The sequence below is a fragment of the Pogona vitticeps genome, chromosome 1 (assembly GCF_051106095.1).
Source record: "Pogona vitticeps strain Pit_001003342236 chromosome 1, PviZW2.1, whole genome shotgun sequence".
In the NCBI taxonomy this organism is placed as follows: Eukaryota; Metazoa; Chordata; class Lepidosauria; order Squamata; family Agamidae; genus Pogona; species Pogona vitticeps.
Window position 1 is genome coordinate 63,745,181 of NC_135783.1, and position 20,175 is coordinate 63,765,355.

Consider the following 20,175-nt stretch of genomic DNA (forward strand, 5'->3'; position numbering starts at 1 on the left):
GGGCTTATTTTCAGGGGATGTTTTATTTTACAGTAATGTCATCATCTTCTGGTTGCTGCACAATGCTGGAGGGCAGGGTTTCACTTAACTGGGGCTTATTTTGGGTTAGGACTTACATTACAAGCATCCTGAAAAATCATATTGGGGCTTATTTTCGGGGAAACAGGGTATATACGATCTATTTATATTATGTTTACAGTCATGCCCCACTTTACGATTGCCCCGCATTATGACAAAACCGCATTACGACGACGTTTTTGCGATCGCTTTTGCGATCACAAAACGATGATCTGAATAGGGGTTTTTCACTTTGCGATTATCAGTTCCCTGCTTCGGGAACCAATTCTTCGCAAAATGATGATTTTAGAACAGCTGATCGGCGGTTTCAAAATGGCCGCCGGGTAAATAAAATGGTTCCCCGCTGTTTTCTGGGATGGATTCCTCGCTGCACAGGCAGCGAAAATGGCCACCCTATGGAGGATCTTCGCTGGACGGTGAGTTTTAAGGCCATTGGAACGAATTGAAGGGGTTTCAATGCATTTCTATGGGCCTTTTATTTTCACATTACGACGTTTTTGTTCTACAGCGATTTCACTGGAATGAATTAACATCGTAATGCGAGGCACCACTGTAGATGTATACGTGTTCATTATATATGTGACTATATGAGTACACACACATACAAACATATTTGTATAGTTTGTTATTTAGATTATATTTTATTAATCATTCATATCTGTGCCTTATGCTTTCTGGTAATAATGTTGCAGCTGCAGTCGTCTTGTATTATTCTTACAACAACCCTATGAGGTAGGTTAGACTGAAAGACAGTGTTAGGGATCCCAAGAACTGTAAACTGAAGAAAGGTTACGGAAGGCGCTTTCAGCCTTGTCTCTTTCTGCTTGCTGCACCCCCCGCCCCCCAAAAAAACACCTTCTCTGCAAGCTTGGGTGATCCTCCTGAATTCTGTGGCCTGAGTTATAGGCAGAAGAGCTCTGGGAAAGGGAAATTATCCCAAACTGGGCAGAAGCACTTTGTGTAAGAGGCTGTACAACCCTCTCCTGAGCAGTTTGATAGCGGAAAAAACATGGAGACATAGGAACCCTTACGGCCCAGGGGTGGGCAATTAATTTCTATAGGGGAACCACATGAAAAATCTGAACTATGTTCGGGGTCTGAACCAACTTTACTTAAAAAGGAAATGAAACAGTGATGTTATGATTGTTTTTATTTTAAACTTGTTAATCTTCACAAATACTAAAGAGGTTTTTTTTTGCGGTATGTTAAAGATAAGCAACTGACCAACTTTAGACAAAAAGCTATAAATGGTTTTGATGTTCAAAATTGTCCGCGGGCCGGACAGGAGTGGATCGTGGGCCTTATGTGGCCCTCGGGCCAAACTTTGCCCAGGTCTGCTTTACACAGATAGATGGGGACAGACACATGCTTTTTCCTTGAAGGAAGTATCGGGGAAGGAGCTTGTAATTGCATAGAGGGATATGTTTTTTGTATGTCATCTGAGTGGCTTGCAGCTATTTGAAACAGGGCAGTGAAGGATTCCTTTTCTTTTCTTCCTACTTGAGCTCCTCCAATCTTGGAAGGACTGAGGCCTAATGACTTCTTTCCTGCTTCTTTCTCACCTGAGGTAATCTCCCCTGCAAAAACAAATAGAGCGAATCCCCTATTTGGATTCTCTTAGAGCTCTAGAAGAGTGTTGACAAACCGAAGCTTGGTGGAGAATGAGAGCCATAACCTGCCTCCTCTTCTCTGTAGCCTCCCTCAGGCTCTGGAATGCCAAACCAAGAGATGCTAGGTCCCCTCCACACACATATCCCTTGTCGTCCTCCAGAAGGCAAAGGTATTTAGGCAAACCATTAACAATTATCAGCTTTCAAACCACAGGGTTTTAGCTAATATGCTGGTTTCCTCTTTTTTCGGTAGACTGTTATTAGCATTTGAATTAAGGGATTTTGAAGTATTTTTAATTTTAATTGTATTTCAGTAATATAGCTGTGTGGGCATAACTCAAATGTTAAGCCCATGATAGCTGCAATGACAGCAGGATGGAAGTGGTATTCACAAAGTATGGTCTACATTTCCTAGATGTAGTACCTGGCAGAGCTACATCTGCCTAACTTTATGTTTCGTGATGACAAAAAGGATTCCAAACAATGAGTTTAATTCTGTTTTGATATTTGGGACTTACTGCATTTTAATTCTATTATTTTTAAGTAAATGGAAGATGCCCTGAGTCCCAATGCTGGGAGAAGACAGCTTCAACAAACGATGGATGGATGGATGGATGGATGGATGGATGGATGGATGGATGGATGGATGGATGGATGGATGGATGGATGGATGGATGGATGGATGGATGGATGGATGGATGGACGGATGGACGGATGGACGGATGCATGCATGCATGCATGCATGCATGCATGCATGCATGCATGCATGCATGCATGCATGGATGCATGGATGGATGCATGGATGGATGCATGCATGGATGCATGCATGGATGCATGGATGCATGGATGGATGCATGGATGTCCTTGAGTTTGGGAAAGATTTAAAAAAAATCAAAGGGCTTCCCAGGATCTAAAACCACTGGGAACTTTCACCTCTGTGCATGTTTACATCATGGTATCATCATTCCCCATCATTGGCCACAGTGGAGGGCTCTGTTCTTTTGTATTCAAAAATATCTGAAGACCCCAAGGCTGGGAAGAGTAGTGTAGTGAATGCTTTGGTTCCGAAGTGCCACTTTATGCATTGTGTCAAGTAGTTGCAGTTCTAGCAAGCATGACCAAGTAGATGGGAAGTAAAATATCTGAAGGTTTGGACATTAGGAAATGTAGAATACACTATGGTGTAGCATCAGTAGTACATTCCTCTCATCAGATAATGTAACTGCAATTGAAATGCATGCCCACTCCAGTAACACCGGTGATTGTTAATTGTATCAGTGTTGTATCATCCTGTGTAACATGTCAGTAGATGTCGCCTTGGTCTTTATTGCACTTCCTCTTCTTCTTTGATTTGGTTGGCATCACTGTGGAAACTAGAGATGGAGTAAAGTCACACTCATTACTAAAAGCAGCAGGAAAAGGAAGGCTCTGGCAGAGGTGCCATGCCACCACCTATTTAAACTTTCTGTAATGTGAAATTGACTTACAGCTGATGTCCAAAGCTGCAGAAGGGAACAAAGCTTCCTGATCCACATTTGAACAATACAGTTTCTTAGGGGAGAATTTAGAACATCTTGTTACATATTTTTATGTTTCCTCCTCCTCCTCCTTCCCCTTCACTTCCCTTCAGAAAAGGACCACTTCTCAAATACTACATAATCACACCCAGAGTTGCCCAAGTAAGAGTTTCTAAGCAAGAGGAAAAGGGCATGTTTCCAGAATTGCTTATTCCAGAAGCTATAGCAAACCTATCACTGTGGACCAATGTGAGGATAGAATGATGGACATGAGTTTCCATTGTTGAGATCACCACCTATAGCCAGGCGGTGCCTTGTGTTTTACAGATATTGAGACTTTTTCACCTTGGGTCCAACTGTTAGACAGACCCAGAGGCAATATGTGATGAAGGGTTAGAATGGTATGGCATGGATTCTTCTTCACTGAGCCAGTAAGTGTATTTTAAGTAGAGCTTCCTTGCTCTAGCTGGTGGGCATTAGCAAGAAGAAAAACACATGTTTCCAGATTTGCGTATTCCAGAAGACCCATACTTTGACTTGCTTTGACCCTGGAATTTCCCCTTTGTCTTTGACAGGAGACAGTAGAGTAAACTATTGACTTAACCCTTGGCAGTTAGGGTTCAAATCTCCACTTGGCCATGGAAGTAATTGACTCATCTTTGGGACAGTCATATTCTTAACCTGACCTAGAGTTGTTGTGAGCATAAAGTTGAAAGGAGAGCCATGCAAACTACCTTACACAAACAAGGAAAGGCAGGATGTAAGTGTGACAAATAATAAATACTAATTTGTAATACAGTGGTTTAGTTATGCATCCAATACTTCTGCGAGGCAACAACTTAGGAAAGGCTGTTCTGTCACCAGATACTTGCTTATCCCTTTGGAGGGCTCTTCCCTGCCCTTTGAAGAATCCCAGAAAAACTAGCACAATGCAAGCTGGTAAGGTTGGGTTGCTTTTGTCCCAAGCATGGGAAAGCTAATTTTTTAGGCTACGGTTCTCAAATGTAGCCAAAAACTCTAATAATACAATGTTTCCAAGCTGTTCATGGAAGCTATAGTTAGAAATATTTGAACCTTAGGAAGACCATTAAGAAGAAATGTTTTGGATTAGCCCAAAGGTACTTTAGCCTAGCAGCTTGTTTCCAGGAGAGGCCGGTCAGATGTCCACAAGAAGTGCATAAGCAGGCTGTGATGAATAATAGTCCTCCCCCATGTGTTACTCTGAGCAAGTGGTATGCAGAGAGTGTGCCTCATTTCCAGCAAAATCCAGTGTGATTTCTGATCAGGTGCCCGAGTAAAAGAAAAAAAATCCTCTTCCTTCCCCACATACTTTTACTAATACTGCTAAACCCACAAAGGCACGCGATTGCTCCTTCTCTGATTCACCTTGTGGGAATGGACACCCTTTCGGGTACTGTTTATTGTTGACTTGGTAGTCGTGGTGTTCCAACCCCCCCCCCCGTTCTTTGTTTACTCCTTGCATTGCTTTCTCTGACTCTTTTTTCCAGTGACTGGGCTTTTAACGACTGAGCATGCATGTAGCTGGGAGGAATGTACAACTAACCAAATAAATGAAATGGATGATGATACTCGGCGTGCGGGGGAGAGGGCAGAAAGAATGACTCAGGAGAAGGGAATGTATACTGGCGATGCCAGTTTCCTGAATTTTGGATTACTTTCCAGAGGTTTGCATTCCACTTATAGCGTCATGTAGACAGCTGGTGATCGGCGAAAGAGCTGACTAATGCTAGAATTTGTTATGACCATGATAGGGTGAATGCCGTCACCCAAGAGGCTTGCCTCTTGGTGCTACTTCTTGGTACGAAGCTAAAGAGATGCCCTTGTGTGTTCAAGCTTCTGGCAGTTCAGTACTTCCAACCTTTCATCCTCATGAACGAATGCTGTGGATTTCTGCTTCTCAGGTTTGACAACTAGAGAAGAGTTTGGCTTGATTCCTGAGACTCCGTTGCTGTGCCATTTTTCAGCAGAGCGGGCATGAGAAGTTTACAACCAGCTCTGCTATGAGCAAGCGAGTTCTGCCAAACAAAATGCCACCGGAGTTTCGTAACATGTGTGTCCTTCTGCCAAACCGAGACCAACTCAGTGTGACTGTCAGGGTAAGTAGGTTTAAACTTCCATCGGAGAGCTCAGACTGTACACGAGAGAGAGAGAGAGAGAGAGAGAGAGAGAGAGAGAGAGAGAGAGATTGGCTCTATTGTGTTCAGATAGCCAATGTAAATCAGGCTTCTGAAGTCTTGACTGTTGAGAGACTCCCCACACACACACAATTATCCAATAACTGACACTTTTGATCGATTAGCCCTCTACAGAAAAAGACCAGACTAGGTGATAAATCTGTTTTCTGGAGTGTGCTGATTCTTGTTGCATTTGACAGCTTGGGTCTGTTTTCTGACTTCCTTTTTGAGTTTCATGATTTTATAGCATTTGAAAACAAACGTCCTTTTGTGTTAAATAATATGAACAAAAGATGCACATCTGTCTTTAGATCTCGCCCGGTTATTGTTTACTTGTCTGCTAACCCAGACATTTAGGCTTGTTAATTTTCCAACAGGAGAGACTTTGTGGAGTCATATTTTACATAGTTTGTCTCTGTATATAGCTCAGAGCAAATTCAAATGATACGTTGTGCAGAATCTCCCTAAAACAAACTGGAAAGGTAAAAGGTAGTCTGAAAATTAAAGGCAGACAATACCTCATTGTCGCTGATGGTTCTTAATACACTAAAGATATTTGTGGGAGCTGGTTTCTATATTTTTACCAAAATATAGAAACCGGCTTTTAATTATTGCTGTATCAGTGAAGAAGAAGAAAATTTTATCACTGGTGGCAGATTTGTCTGAGGGTCTGCGTTTTTAAAAGATGCAGCTTGCATCAGCAAGCTCCTTAGCTCCGTGCACAGACCTGTCTGTTTTCCCTTTCTTCCATTCTCCCAATAAAGCAAGAGGGAGAAAAATGGGAAAGATTATTAAAAGTCCCGTGCTGTTGACAGGTACAAAGTTATGGAGCACTTGAAAGACATGTCTAGAGGGAAATGCACAGAGCTTGCGTGTGTTCAAAGCAAACTGTCAAAGGGGATTTATTATGTTTTCCCACTCAGTTTTTCAGTAAAATGGCCCTTCTGCCAGGCTTCGTTAAAAGCAACATAAGCTGCCAAGGGAATATGTTACTTAGGATCTAATTCCATTGCCTTCTGCTCTTTACAGCATTTGTGCAACTGTGCCTTTTTGTTTTGATAAATTTTGCTATGCTTCTATGTGCAAGACAGACAGTGCTGTTTTTCCCCCCTCCTTCCTTGATATTTTTTGCACTCAGGCCACTTTGAGAGACCTAATTTATTACTCTTGTTTGTTGTCTCCTCTTTGTGTTCTGTTGCTCTTCTCCCCATTGTTTTTCTTCCACTATCTAACTTTAGATTGTAAACTTCTTGGTGCAAGGTCCGTATTATGTACCATGAGCATAGATCAGAGATAGAGCACATAGCGCTCATGGCTGTGGGACTACAGTTTCTATCATCCCCAACCAACATGGCCAATAACCAAGGATTATGGGAGTTGTAGTACAAAATGACTAGAAAGTAGTAGTTGCTATCTCTGGTGTAGATGGTCTCTTTGACTAATGGAGAGTAATAATAATAGTCTTACAAATAGATTCAGAACATAAAATCTTTTTTCCTCTTATTGACAATCTTTGGAAAATATAAAAACAATAAAAGGCTTTAAGACAAAGACCTATAACCTAAGTATTCATACAATCACATAGATAACAGTACATTTGTCTCTGTGACTAATACAATCCATTCGTACAGTCCATTAACTCATGCATTCTAACAGACTTAAAAGATAGCACATGAGTAATCCAGTCAACTTTTCAAAACCTCATCTTCCCCAACTAAATCCAAACCAAAAAACCAACAAAGGGCACCAAACCTTAGTGAAATTATCTTCTTTTATTTCTCTTAATTAGTCTTAAAGATTCAGAACATACAACCGATTGGCCTATCTCTTGGTCCTGGTTATACTTACTAAACCTCTAAATAGGTGATGAGGATGTTTTTAAGACCAGGTTCCATATGGATCCCAGCAGTGAACTGATTGGGGAAAGCCAGATGGTCAGTGAGAAAATAGTTAGAGGGAATTTCTGAAGCCAGTATGGCAGTCTTTGAGTCAAATATGGGCAGATGTGGCCCTCTGGATAATTTTGATATGCAGCTTCCACCTAATATAGGCAGGCACAGCATAGCCCATGAAAAGGGACTATGGGAGGGGATGTCCAAGAAAATCTGGAGAGGCACAATTGGCTCCCTCTGATGAGCAGTGTGTGTTGACCATAAGATCAGGTCCTGATTTGACGACTAAGAAATCTGTCTTAATTTTGGTTTGGCTTCTGTTCATTTGGTATTAAAGCCATTTGTATGCTATAGCATACCAGGTTCCCGAGAGTAAAGCAATTTTATTTAAATTCTTATTCTCAGGGAAAAGAATTAACAAGGAAGGCTGAACATTGGATCAGGCTTGTGATGTATCATGTCCATGCCTTAAAACAGTGGGAGTGGTGAATCTTAGTAAAACCAATTACTTTGATTGGAAGCTAGAGCTATCAGACACAAAACTCCATGTCTGTGCCTTCCCTTCATCTCATTGAAAGGGCTTTCAATATGAGTTTCCTCATATTAAACTCTTAATTTGGAGAATTAGATATATATATCTATATATATATTCCAAATCAACAACAGGAGGCAAAGCGAATGATGCAGGTATATAATCCCCTCATGTCCATGCCTTAAAACAGTGAGAATTGATTTGGAGTATACATATATCATCCCCTAAATATTTGCATATATATGCAAATAAACTTCACAAGGGATCACTGGATCTCAGATTTTGTCATTCCTGATCAAAGGCCTTAATGACTAGTGATTCTGGGAGGTTTTGTCTGCCAACATCTGGGGATTTGGAACTACAACACTGGGAAAAAATCTGGCCAGATCAGCTTGATTCAGTCCAATATTCATCTGATCCAAGACACCCCATTATTTTTAAACTATTATCTTTGTTTCCCTGCAGTTTATTAGCTCAGCATGGGGTTTGTAAGTTCTTTTGTGAAAGAGAAGTTTACTGTGCAAAGGTAATTCTCACTTTTTATGGTGAGCTTCTGGATTCAGAAAGCTTGTGGCGTAGAGGTTGCCACAGTAAGGGCGTCATGTAAGTCTGCTTCCATGTGCCGGCTGCTTTGTATCTAGTGGTATGTTCACCTGTGGTGTTGCAGGGGCCACACCAATCCCTTCAGGTGGAGGCATAAGTGACTAGAAGGTCTCTTCCAGTTTTGAAAAAAAAAGAGGGGGTTTTTTTTGGAGAGGAGAGTTTTTTAAAAAAAACAAAAGCAAACAACGAGGGTGTGTGAGTTATTTTAAAAGAGAACCATGCTTCCTGGAAGTAAAATTCTCCCATGTTTCTTGATTACTCGCTTGCTTGGTTGTTCTTAAAACAAAGCAAAAAAAAAAGCAAAAACGCGGGAAGAAATCTGGGCTCTCTACAGGTCACAGAAACTGCCTTCAAGGTTGCATGATTCCCACCTCTGCTCTCCTCCGGTAATCCTCAAACATGACTTGCATCACACTTTGTATTTCGAAGTACTGTGCAAATCCCTAATTATACAGTGCAGTGTGCAGACAAAGAGGTTAATTGACTGGGTTCCAAGAAGCTAAAGGATAGATCCTTTTCTTGATAAACAAGGGATTTGCCCAGTATTTTACTATGATTCTATGGGAATATATTCCGACATGTTGAAGTTCTGTCTCTCTCTTTGTATCCAGAGAAGTTTAGATTTTAGCAGATTTAGATTGCTTCCTTTTAAAAAAATTGTAAACAAGATTGGTTTGAAAACACCAGTGAGTACAGTGTAGCTGCTAGCTCATATTCAGTCCCAATGCTATGCTTGAGGCCTCCTGCCCATACAGAGATCTCTGTTTCTCCAGCCCCTCTTCAAATTCAAAACAATTGTTTTTCCACACCAAGAGAAATACAGAACTTCAGTTAGAGGGGCTCCCAATACCATTTTTAAATGAAAACCACAAGTGATCATTCAGATACTTCCTGCCTTGATTCTTCCCCCTGTGAACACACACACACACACACACGCACACGCACACGCACACGCACACACACTTTTTAATTTTGAGCATTTGCCCTAACAAGGGCTTAGTGTCCCTTTAGTGGTGCTGGGGGAGGGGAATTGGCTCTCAACCTTATCAGAGTTGCCCACCCTTGCTTTAAAATAAGTTTTCAACTCTACATTCACAGACATGGGTAGACTGTGAAGGCATGATCAAGTAAAATAGTACGTGTCCACACATAACATACACTATTTCCTCTTAGGATCATGATACAGTAAGTTGGTTCCAACTGGACAACACAGAACACACACATTTCCTCATAATTGCCAGAACCCAGTCCATGCCCTTCCAGATATTTTAGACTAGAGTCCCCATCATTGCTGATTGTTGGCTCTCATGGCTATGGAGGATGAGACTTGTAGTCTGGAACGTTTGGAGGATACCAGTTTAGGAGGATTGTTTTATAGATATTGTCTCATTTATCCTCTAGGTGAGTGGTTCCCATCCTTGACTATAACTCCCAGAAATCCTGGCCAAGAGAGCTGGTCGTGAAGGCTTCTGGGAGTTTTATTTCAAGGAAATTTGGGGACCCAAGAATAGGAACCATTTCTCTAGGCAATGCTCTGTATATCTTTGGCAGAATTCAGCTATAACATGAAACCATGGTTTGTCTTTGCTCAGCATAGTTCACAAACCACACTATGGTTTGGAATGCCAGATGTACAAGAGGTAAAGCAGAGCCTTTGGCTGCTTGTGGTGTTCTCATTTTCTAAGAACATAGTTTTCCAGATTCACTCCCATCTCCATGGCTTAGACGTTTCTTGAGATGAACCTAGCCTATCAGTGGTCTGTAGATTATCAATGGTTTGTGAATTCAGATATAATAGGATCCTACAGTTAGCACAAGCATCAAACTGGGATTTTAACTGTCAGTCCATTGTTGCTATACAAACTGTGGGCTTAAGACATTAAAAACAAACACTGGTTCAGCAAAGGAAACCATATTGAACAGCATGACATAACACGAAGGAATGTTGCATTGTTTTATGTGTGTAATGCTCTACTGCAGGTTCACTGCAGTATTGGCCAGAATCTAACACAGTAATAAGCTTGCTGAAGACTATTGACCGCAAAGCAGTGGACATGCCAACAGCTGACAGTGCTCTAGAATCCAAGAAAAAACGTTTCTAATAAGCAGTGTAAACTTGCCTTGAGCTCAGTTCATGTTCTCTCAGGCCAGCCTGCAGTGGAGCAGTCGGCACTGGAGTCTCCCATATTCTTCGGTGGAAAGGTTTGTTTAAACATGGACTTGGCTCTTCCAGATTTTTTTCTCTGAATATCCAAATGCTTCCTGCAAAGGAAAGTTTTCTCATGGTGTTTAAATACTAGTCAGATTATATACTTACATTGTTTTCCTTTGTTTTTAGGTAAAAGCAACTGGGCAAGAACTGTTTGATCAAGTTTGCGACGTTCTGAAAATTAAAGATCCTCACTTCTTTGGCATCAGTGTTGTAAAAAGTAAGCACAGAGTTAAACTTTTGGGGAATTATCCATTGCGTTGAATCTGTGCCTGTATTTGAGAGAGCACTTCAGTATCATTGAGTCGTTCACTATTAACATCATTTAAAAATATGCTGAAGTTCTTTGGTCATTGATCTGTGTGCATGCCTGTTAGAGAAGGGTGTATGCTTTTATTTTCCTACAGTTATTCTGGTTGCCAAATTGGTTGTTGCTGCTGTTATCTCTATCTCACTAGCTATAATCTGTAGTATTGTTTGTGCAGTAGGAGAATAGTTCCTTCCTTCCTTCCTTCCTTCCTTCCTTCCTTCCTTCCTTCCTTCCTTCCTTCCTTCCTTCCTTCCTTCCTTCCTTCCTCTCTCTCTCTCTCTCTCTTTCTTTCTTTCTTAACTACAAGACCCAGAAGTCTGCTGGGATTACTCCAGCCAAAATTCTGGTGGCTTTACGAACAAAAATAAAAAGCCCTCACTTGTGTTGGATATAACTTAACAACTGCTGCATAAGTGAGAAAAGATCCCCAAACTGAACCCGGATTGCTATTTGTTTAATTTAAAAATAAAAATCAGGAATATCAATACCTCCCATTTTACTCCAACACAATCAGCATTCATAGGAAATTACAGCTTTGTGTTCATCCAGTAGGTTGTGGCTTGTGTCCATTTTGGCCGATAGAGCAAAAAGCACTGCAGCCAAAGGTAAGCAGAATTGGGGCGCGCACACACACACACACACACACACACACACACACACACACACACACACAGAGAGAGAGAGAGAGAGAGAGAGAGAGAGAGAGAGAGAGAGAGCCATTTGCTGAAACATTTGCTGGAAAATGCACCTTGACCCAAATTAGGAATGTATCTATCTGCTGCTCCAGACAGACAGAAGTAATTTAGTTAAGGGTGGCCTAATGGTGAGCAATGCCCTGCTTGTTGTTTTTATTGCAACTAGTATAGAAATGAGCCTGTACAGTGGGGTCTCTACTTAAGAACTTAATCCATTTTGGAATGGTGTTCTTAAGTTGAAACGTTCTTAAGTTGAAGCAAAATTTCCCATAGGAATGGATTGAAAACCAATTAATCCGTTCTGGCTGTTTTTTTGATATGTAGAGGTGTGTTCGTACATTGAAGCATTAATTCCCATAGGAACTAATGCAAAGCTGGTTAATACGTACTCTACCACTAGGGGGAGAATTTTTTTTAACCTAAGATGACCTAAGGTTAAAAAAAGAGCAGGAAAGATTTTTTTCCTGTTCTTATCTTGGATTTCTGTTCTCAAGTAGAAGCAAAATTTAGCAAATGGAACTGTTCTTAAGTTGGATTGTTCTTAAGTAGAGACGTTCTTAAGTAGAGACCCCACTGTACAGAGGAGAGTTGAGATCTAGGTCACAGACCAGAGCCACAGGTCTAAAGATCTGTTTTGCACCTCAGACAGTTCCCCACGTGTACAGTATTTCCTAAAAAGACAAAGGTCTTAAATGAGAGCAGGTTATATGTGGAAGAACAACTGTACCAACACAGCTTTGAATCCACAAGGCAAGGCAACGAGCACAATCCCCATTTGCCCCATTTGCATTCATTTGTACACTGGATGGCTGTCAGTGAAGCATTTCTCCAAGCTAAATAATACTGCATTTCTGACATGAGAAACATTCGTGCTTAGGTCCATCTGGAAATTGTGTGTGTTTCAGTCATCCTCCCACATCTAGATGGCCCCTACCCAGTTCTCCTTAGTCAAAGGAGCAGGTGGTGCACTTTGCAAATACTTTTTTTTTTTGGCGGGGGGAGCATTCTTTTTCGTTAATATTTGCTGAATATTGAACATTGCCATTCAGTATGTCCCTGTGATCTATTTATATGGATGGATAGCAGCCCCCCCACCTCCAGATTTCCCTTGCTGAATGAGAAGATCTCAAGGGAGAGTGTAAGCAGGTTCCCAGTACCTTCAGATTGTCCCTTAGAAATGAGGAGGTCAGGAGTGGAGACCCACAGATATTCCATGGGCAGAAACCAGGACATCTGAATAAGGCTATTGAATGTGGGTGTTCAGAGAATGAACCCTGACATGGTTTAAGTCTGGGCACCCCAGCAAAGTTAAACACCCTTGCAGTTGATTCTCACATCAGTGTGTGAATAACATTTGAATCCTCAGGTTTGCATGCATATGCAAGTCTTGGAGGTCCCCCCCAACTTCACCTCTGCTTTAATCGGATTGAATTGGTGCTCAGATTTCATTTAATCATTAAAAAAGAGAGAGAGGCAACTTGAAACACATGATAAGGATCTGTAAATTTCACCTTTAATCCACTTAAAAAGAAAAAAAACACCTCACACACTCTGCTTTTATATGAGAGAAAAATTGACAGGGTGGAAGGAGGCTTTTCGTTGTTGTAGCTGGAGGATTACACTCCAGGTTGGCATTTTGACAATATTAACCTCATTAGAGTTGGAATGTAGGGCTGCATTCTTCCTCTGAAGGGAAGTTGGCCAGCACAGCAGTACGAGTCCATGTCTGAGGGGAGGAAAGCAGGAGTGATAAAAAGGAAGGTTCTTGGCAGATGAAAGCAGGGAGATCACTTGCTGTTTATGACATTCTAAAGTAGCTTAATGAGTCATGTAGGTTGTCCTCCCACTTCCAAACATAAATAATATTCCGTTTTGGATTATTATTCAGTCCTCTCATTACTAGAAGTGTACCTGAACACTCAGGATGTTGTGTGTCCTTTTTAGCCTGGAAGTAATTGGAAGTGTCATGCATGTCACCACTGCTCATTCGTAAAGGTTCCATGTACCCCACAGTGTGTGTGTCCTAACTTTTAGTGTGGGGTTACTTGAAAATATTCATCTTCAGAGGAATAGGATGCTTGTGTCATTTATTCTGGAGTAAAGTCCCTCAACTCAAATCAAGCTGCAGAAATGCAAGTATTTACTCGAGGGTCTAAACTGCACTCTATTTCTGTGCATTCAAGTATAGTTTGTTTGTTTTAAATGTGATTAGCTGCAAGCAACAACAAGGAAAAGCTGCTAATTATCAGAATTACAGTACACTTAGAAGGAGGGGTTTAAGCCCTTTTCTGCCCTGCTTTAGACTCCCTTTGGCACCAGCAGAAGATTCTGGCCCCACCACACCACCTACTTGTAGGAAAAAACTAAGAAGCTAATTGGACCGGCTGATCTTTCTTTCTTTCTTTCTTTCTTTCTTTCTTTCTTTCTTTCTTTCTTTCTTTCTTTCTTTCTTTCTTTCTTTCTTTCTTTCTTTCTTTCTTTCTTTCTTTCTTTCTTTCTTTCTTTCTTTCTTTCGACAGGACAGTGTCCTCCAGTAAAACTTACATTATTCTAGCTAGGGGTGAGGGAACTGTATCCACCTTGGCTATTTGCTATATCTCTGTATTGTTTATTCCTAGCAATGCCTGATTCTCTGTCCCCATAAATAGGAGTTATCCATAGATTCCCTTCCAGCTTTGCAGTTCTAAAATGAGGAGGAATGTAGGTTGGTTCAAAAAATTGTGTTTTACAAAGCAGACTTCAAAATCATAATAGGGATGTGGCTTCTTATAATGTAATATCTACAGTCAATTTTCGCATAGATATCAAAATTTTTGTCATTTTAGTCCAAGGATGATTTTATTAGTTTAATTCTCTTCTAGTCTGGGGAGTGGAGAAGGTATGTAGGGTGAGTTGGACATATGGCTGTCAGCATTCTGAACCCATCAAAAACACACAAATCTCATTTAGCCAGTATCACAGCCATCTGTTTTGAGGGGCTCCCCATTTTTTTTTCCATTTTTAAAAATATTTCTGTGAACCTGAGGGTTGCACAAGTCTACTAATACCTCTCACAGAGGCATTAGTCTTGCCATTTTGTCTGCGCAAGTACAAAGCTCTCAAAAATTGAATGTAGAATTTAGAAAAAATGTTGGATACTCTTCTAGAATTGCCCTGATATTTTAGTGTATCTTAAGAGAGCTTTCATTTATTGCAGTTTAAAAATACAGCAGTTAGTCTTTAAGGTGGCACAACATTTTTGTTTTCTTAGTCAACTGCCTTTCCATGCTTGCAGTAGTTTTGGTTTGGTTTGGTTTTTGGCAACAACAACAACTAAGATCATAGGTACAAGCTGGCTCACTTGCTTCTCCCTGATACCGTAATTGCCATTAAATACAGTTGAGGCATACACACTGCACCTAATCTTAGCCAAAAGGCGGAGAAGCAGCTTTTACAATTGAAGCAAATTTAGAAATGCCATACCTGTGCTAAAAGAGGGACTGATGCATGCCATGAAAAAACAGAGGCCTAAATCAGTTGCTAGTCCCAGCTATAGCAGACCCATTGGAACTTAATGACAATTCAACACTTGAGTAAATCTCACTGATTCAGAGAGAGAACTCCAGGAGAGGATCTGCCACAAAATCAGATGGTGACTGCCAACTTGCAGTGGATTGTGTTGTATACCCACAATGTTGAATATACCCACCATTCTAAGCCTGTTAGAGTGGTGGGGGGGGCGTGTATCATTGGACACCTCTCCTTTCCTCTACCATGTAGAAAATGTAAGATAACAATAACTAGCTCAGTGAATTGGGCACCTGGCTATAGAGCAAGAGGTCAGGGGTTGAATTTCTTTTGTGCCTTCCAGAAGAAAAGCCACAGTGTGTGGCCTTGGGCAAATGACACAGCTCCAGACCACCCCAAGACCCTCTGTCCTCTGAAGATGCCGGCCCCAGAGACTAGCGAAAAGTTAGGAAGAACAACCTTCAGAACACAGCCAAAGAGCCCATAAAACCCACAACAACCATTAGATCTCGGCCGTGAAAGCCTTCTCGAATATATTGAGTGGTGAACCGCTTCTGAGTAGTTTATGTATCTAAGAGACACTGGCAAATCAACCTGAGGGCACATAATTACTGTATTAATTATGAAGGGTAGCACTTCCAGTTGCTGCCCAGAGTATAACTTTGATAAGGTTGGACTGGCGAGAATTAGGAAAAAAAACACAGAACAATGTTGAAGGGTCAATTATTTAATTATAGTTTTAGAAGAGATAGCAGTGTTTGTGCTAACATATCAGGCAAAAACAAAAGAAGAATAAAGAAGTTAAAAGACAATAATGTGGCACTTTAAAGACTAACCACTATATTTTAATGTGAGATTTCATGAACAAGTCCACTTCAACAAAGAGACTGTTTCCAGACAACAAGTTATTGACAGTATAGCATTTCACATCTAGAAATGACCTTTAAGACCTCTGTTGATATTCAATTGCCCTCCCAGGAAGCATTGTTTTGTAAACAATTACTATGTTTGGTGGCTCAGTTAATCCCAGGCTGTCCTTAATAAGCAGGAACAACATGGTAATAAGTACCCCTAATTGTCAGTGGGGCTTGTAAGATGGTAGTGGCCAGTTTGTAAGGAAATATACTGTAGCTTGGAATTACAGCAGACATCAACTACATAATTAAATAAGGCAAAAACAACATTCATGACATCAACAACATGTCATGAGAAGTAGGTACTTTTGCTCAATACACACAACTAATAATGTCATACTCTGAACCTGAAACCTTCCATTTTCTATTCATTATTCTTATCTTGCTTTTAGACAATGAGTATGTATTTATTGACCTGCAGCAGAAGCTTTGCAAATATTTCCCAAAGGAGTGGAAGAAAGAAACAAACAAAGTAAGTACCATTAGTGTACATTTTTGGTGTTGAATCCTTGATAGTGTTGCATGTTGATACTATCCCATAATAGGCCTCATCTTTAGTACTGTGTCCTGTTCTGGACAGCACACTATAAGGAGGATGTTGACAAACTGGAGCAAGACTGAAAGAACTGGGCATGTTTAGCCTTGGGAAAAGGAGACTGAGGAGAGATGTGATAGCACTCTGCAAATAATTTAAAGTTTGTCATAAAGAGGAGATACAGGATCTGCAGAACACATAATGTCCTGGGCTCAAGTTACAGAAAGCCAGATTTTGGTTGAATATCAGGAAAAACATCTTAAGTGTTAGAGCAGTACAACAATGGAACCAGTTACCTTGGGAGGTAGTTAGAGTTCCAACACTGGAGGCATTCAAGACAAAATTAGACAACGATCTGTCAGATACACTTTGATTTGGATTCCAGCACTGAGCTGGGGGTTGCACTCAGTGACCTTATAGTCTCCTTCTACGAATCTCTGATTCTTTGATAATTTGCAGTATTGCCTTATAAATATACTATACTAAATATACTAAGGTTTAGCATGTGCCAGTTAGTTCAGTTATGTACTTTATTAATGATCCATAGCCAGAATTTTTGGCGTAAGCTAATGATTCTGTACAACATGGAAAAGGTGGCCAGTTTTTCTTTTGGCTTTGTCTGAACAGTAATCTGCAACAATTAGTAGCTGGAAGTTCTCATGATTGGCATAGCTACAAAGTGACAGTGTGGTGTAGTGGATAGAGTGATGAACTCTGAAGGCCTAGGTTTGAATTCCCACTCGCTGGAGATGTGGGACTGGTAAAGCTGTTCCACTATAAGTCAGTTCCAACTTGACAGCACATAACAACAACAGCTGCAAAGGCCAATTGAAAAAGTGCCACCAATATGCTGGGGATACTAAACATCACTGTTAAGCACAAAAGCCCTAAAATACATATTTTTAACCAGCATTTTAAATAACATTGGCCAGAATCCTATTGACTGTTTATGGCAGCATAAGTGCAATTCTGTGAATCATAATAGCAGATTTCCTCTAGTTACAGAGTTATTGCTTGTATTCCTCATTGTGCACCAAGCCACATGACTGATATAGGATGAGGAATGCAAGCAGTGGCTCCTTAACTAGTGGTACTTCACTACTACAGCATAAATAGCCAATTGAATTCTGGCCATTATTTATATTTCAACTAAAAAAAAAATACTGAAGAAGTCATCAATTGTATTAAATGGCAGAAAAAGGTTTGCTTCTCTGAATGAGTGAGGTGGACTCATTGCTTGCATATTTTTCCCTGTATCTCATATTTTTTTAAAAATGGAGTAGAAAACTATAAATGACTGTTCAGAAATAAGGCCTATTTTACTCAGTGGAAGATACTCCTATGGAAATAAATGATGGAACCAATTTGTTTTCTGTGTTCCAAATAGAATTCAAAACAATTGGTTCAACTGACACTGCAGGGGATTTCACTGCATACTAAAAATTTCCAAGTACAGTAGTACAATCTGCTCTTGGGATTGGACACAGTGAACTTACTTATGAATAAGCATGTATTACAGAGGCAGACAACTTATTAGTGGTTGTGGCTGCATTATGAACCTGCCCACCGAGGGTCAGTCTGGGTGGCCCCTGCCAAAATTCAGACACCACCACCACCACAGCTCTGCCTGCTGCAGTTGTGACACACTGGACCAGCAGCAGTCCACAGACCAGAGTTTCTCAGTCTTTGTAATAGAAGCAGGGACTGGGAAAGTTGGGAAGCTGGAAGCATTATTGGTACCAGTGAACCGTTGTTATTGAAGTGAACCACTTGATGGTTGGTGCTGATGTGACTTCAAAATGGATTGACCGTTGAAAATGTTACATGATGGGGAAGGAAGGAAGAAGGTAGGTCAAAATGCTGAGGGATGAGAGAGAAATAAGACTGCCTGGATAATGAATTATGTTTAATTTCCCTTTTCTGCCATTCTCCTTTGAAAGGGAACAGAGAAATTCAGCCCTCCTTTGGTCACTTTCTTCAGAGTACAGTACTATGTGGAAAATGGACGGGTAATAAGGTACAGTTGTCTTAATGTTTGAACAGAACTGGATTTCACTTGATTTTTCTCTTTTTGTACTCTTTCCATTTGGTGGCACTCTGTTAGTTCATCATTTCCAAACTGGTACCCTACAGATAAGTTGAACTAAAACTCCCATTGTCTATAGAGTGTCTCTGCTCGGATGATAGGAACTGTGGTTTAACATGTCTAAAGGATGCCAGACTGGGGACAGCTAATGTAAAGTGTAAAATCAGAGGATTAAGACCAGAAGGACATAATCACCTGAGTACCCGCACCTTGCGTCACTGTGCCTAGTGAATATAGGTGTGTAATTAATTAAATAAATAAATAATTGCAGAGCTGCCGCTCCCAAACATGCATTTACTGTGCCTTCCCTTCCGTGCTGGTGTGCCATAAAATGCAAAAGCAGGTACAAATGGCAGCATGGAGCTTGTGACTTCCTTTTTGCTTTTGCACCATCAACCCCAGGTACTTTTCAGGAAAAAAATTCTAATAACGGAGAACAGAAGTCTCTGAAGAGTGGGGAAGGGGAACTAGCTGCCTTTGAGTGGGCCCTGTGCATGTGGAACATAGGACGCGTACAACATGAAGCCACCTTGCCGTCCAGAACAAAAGCTGGTAGATTTCAAAATGGGCAATTGACAGAATATATTTGCATCATAACTCCAGATGGGGAGCTCCGGGCTAAGCCAAAAGCACAAAGCTTTCAGGAGGACTGAAATTAAGCATAACCTTTTAAGCTGCCTAAAGATTTTTGTGTTTATGCCTGAACAAAGCTTTTTCTCTTTTGTCCGAAGGATTGCACTTGGATCCTCCCCTTTTCCCTTCATTCTTCCTTTCCGCTGTTTTCAGAAGCTTCTTCATTAAAACAAAAGCATGTAATTATCAGCCTGCCTTAAAGTAACTATCCCCATTCACAATCCTAGAAAGGCAGCTTTGTTTTACAGTTGTCTTTTTGTCCTCTTTATAACTCGCCTGTCGACATGCCATTCAGACTTTATTCGGAACAGAATTGCTGGCTCTGTCTTCCCTCCTTGGAAAGGACTAGTTCCAGTGCTCGTGACTGGAGTCTAGAAAGAGGAAGGAGAATTCAGCTTTGTACCATATCTTCCCAGATGTGATTAGATAACTTGGATTCAGTCCAATCCTCTTCAGTCAATTCCAACAACTGACCATAGCTTTGGAAACACTAGTTGTTCAGACTACAACTCCCAGAATACAGAGCACGTTACTATAGTCTTTCGAGACTGAAGGATGCCTATATGAACTCCCAGAATCTCCCATGAAAAAAACACAACATTGTCTCCTAGTGACAAGCACAAAAGGAGGAGAAAAGGACCATCCCTCTTGGCTCCACCCTGCTTTCATGCCACACCTCCATCTCAACCATCCTATTCAGCTTTCTCTAGGAAACTTTCACCAATATATTTATGCAGGATCACAGCATTTGCTCAAGCGTTGCTATTAAGCCTGGTGATGTCCATGAAGTGAACCCACCCAGCACAATTCCCCATTACAGAGCTGACAGGATTTTCCATTCTCTGAGAGCTCAGCAGAA

At 40.8% G+C, this 20,175-nt stretch overlaps 1 protein-coding gene across 3 annotated transcripts in view; it reads left to right on the plus strand.

The window, feature by feature from the left end:
- FRMD1 (FERM domain containing 1) overlaps positions 1–20,175 on the plus strand; it is a 59,162-nt gene that overhangs the window by 20,150 nt on the left and 18,837 nt on the right. For 2 of the 3 annotated variants that reach the window (XM_072994057.2, XM_072994061.2), the window contains exons 1-4: positions 4,707–5,322; positions 10,766–10,856; positions 16,455–16,534; positions 18,538–18,614. In XM_072994057.2, the coding sequence (XP_072850158.2) occupies positions 5,227–5,322; positions 10,766–10,856; positions 16,455–16,534; positions 18,538–18,614 (344 nt within the window). In that variant the 5' untranslated portion in view covers positions 4,707–5,226. Of the gene's footprint in view, positions 1–4,706; positions 5,323–10,765; positions 10,857–16,454; positions 16,535–18,537; positions 18,615–20,175 lie in introns of those variants that run through there. The other variant, XM_020808219.3, reaches the window with a different exon arrangement.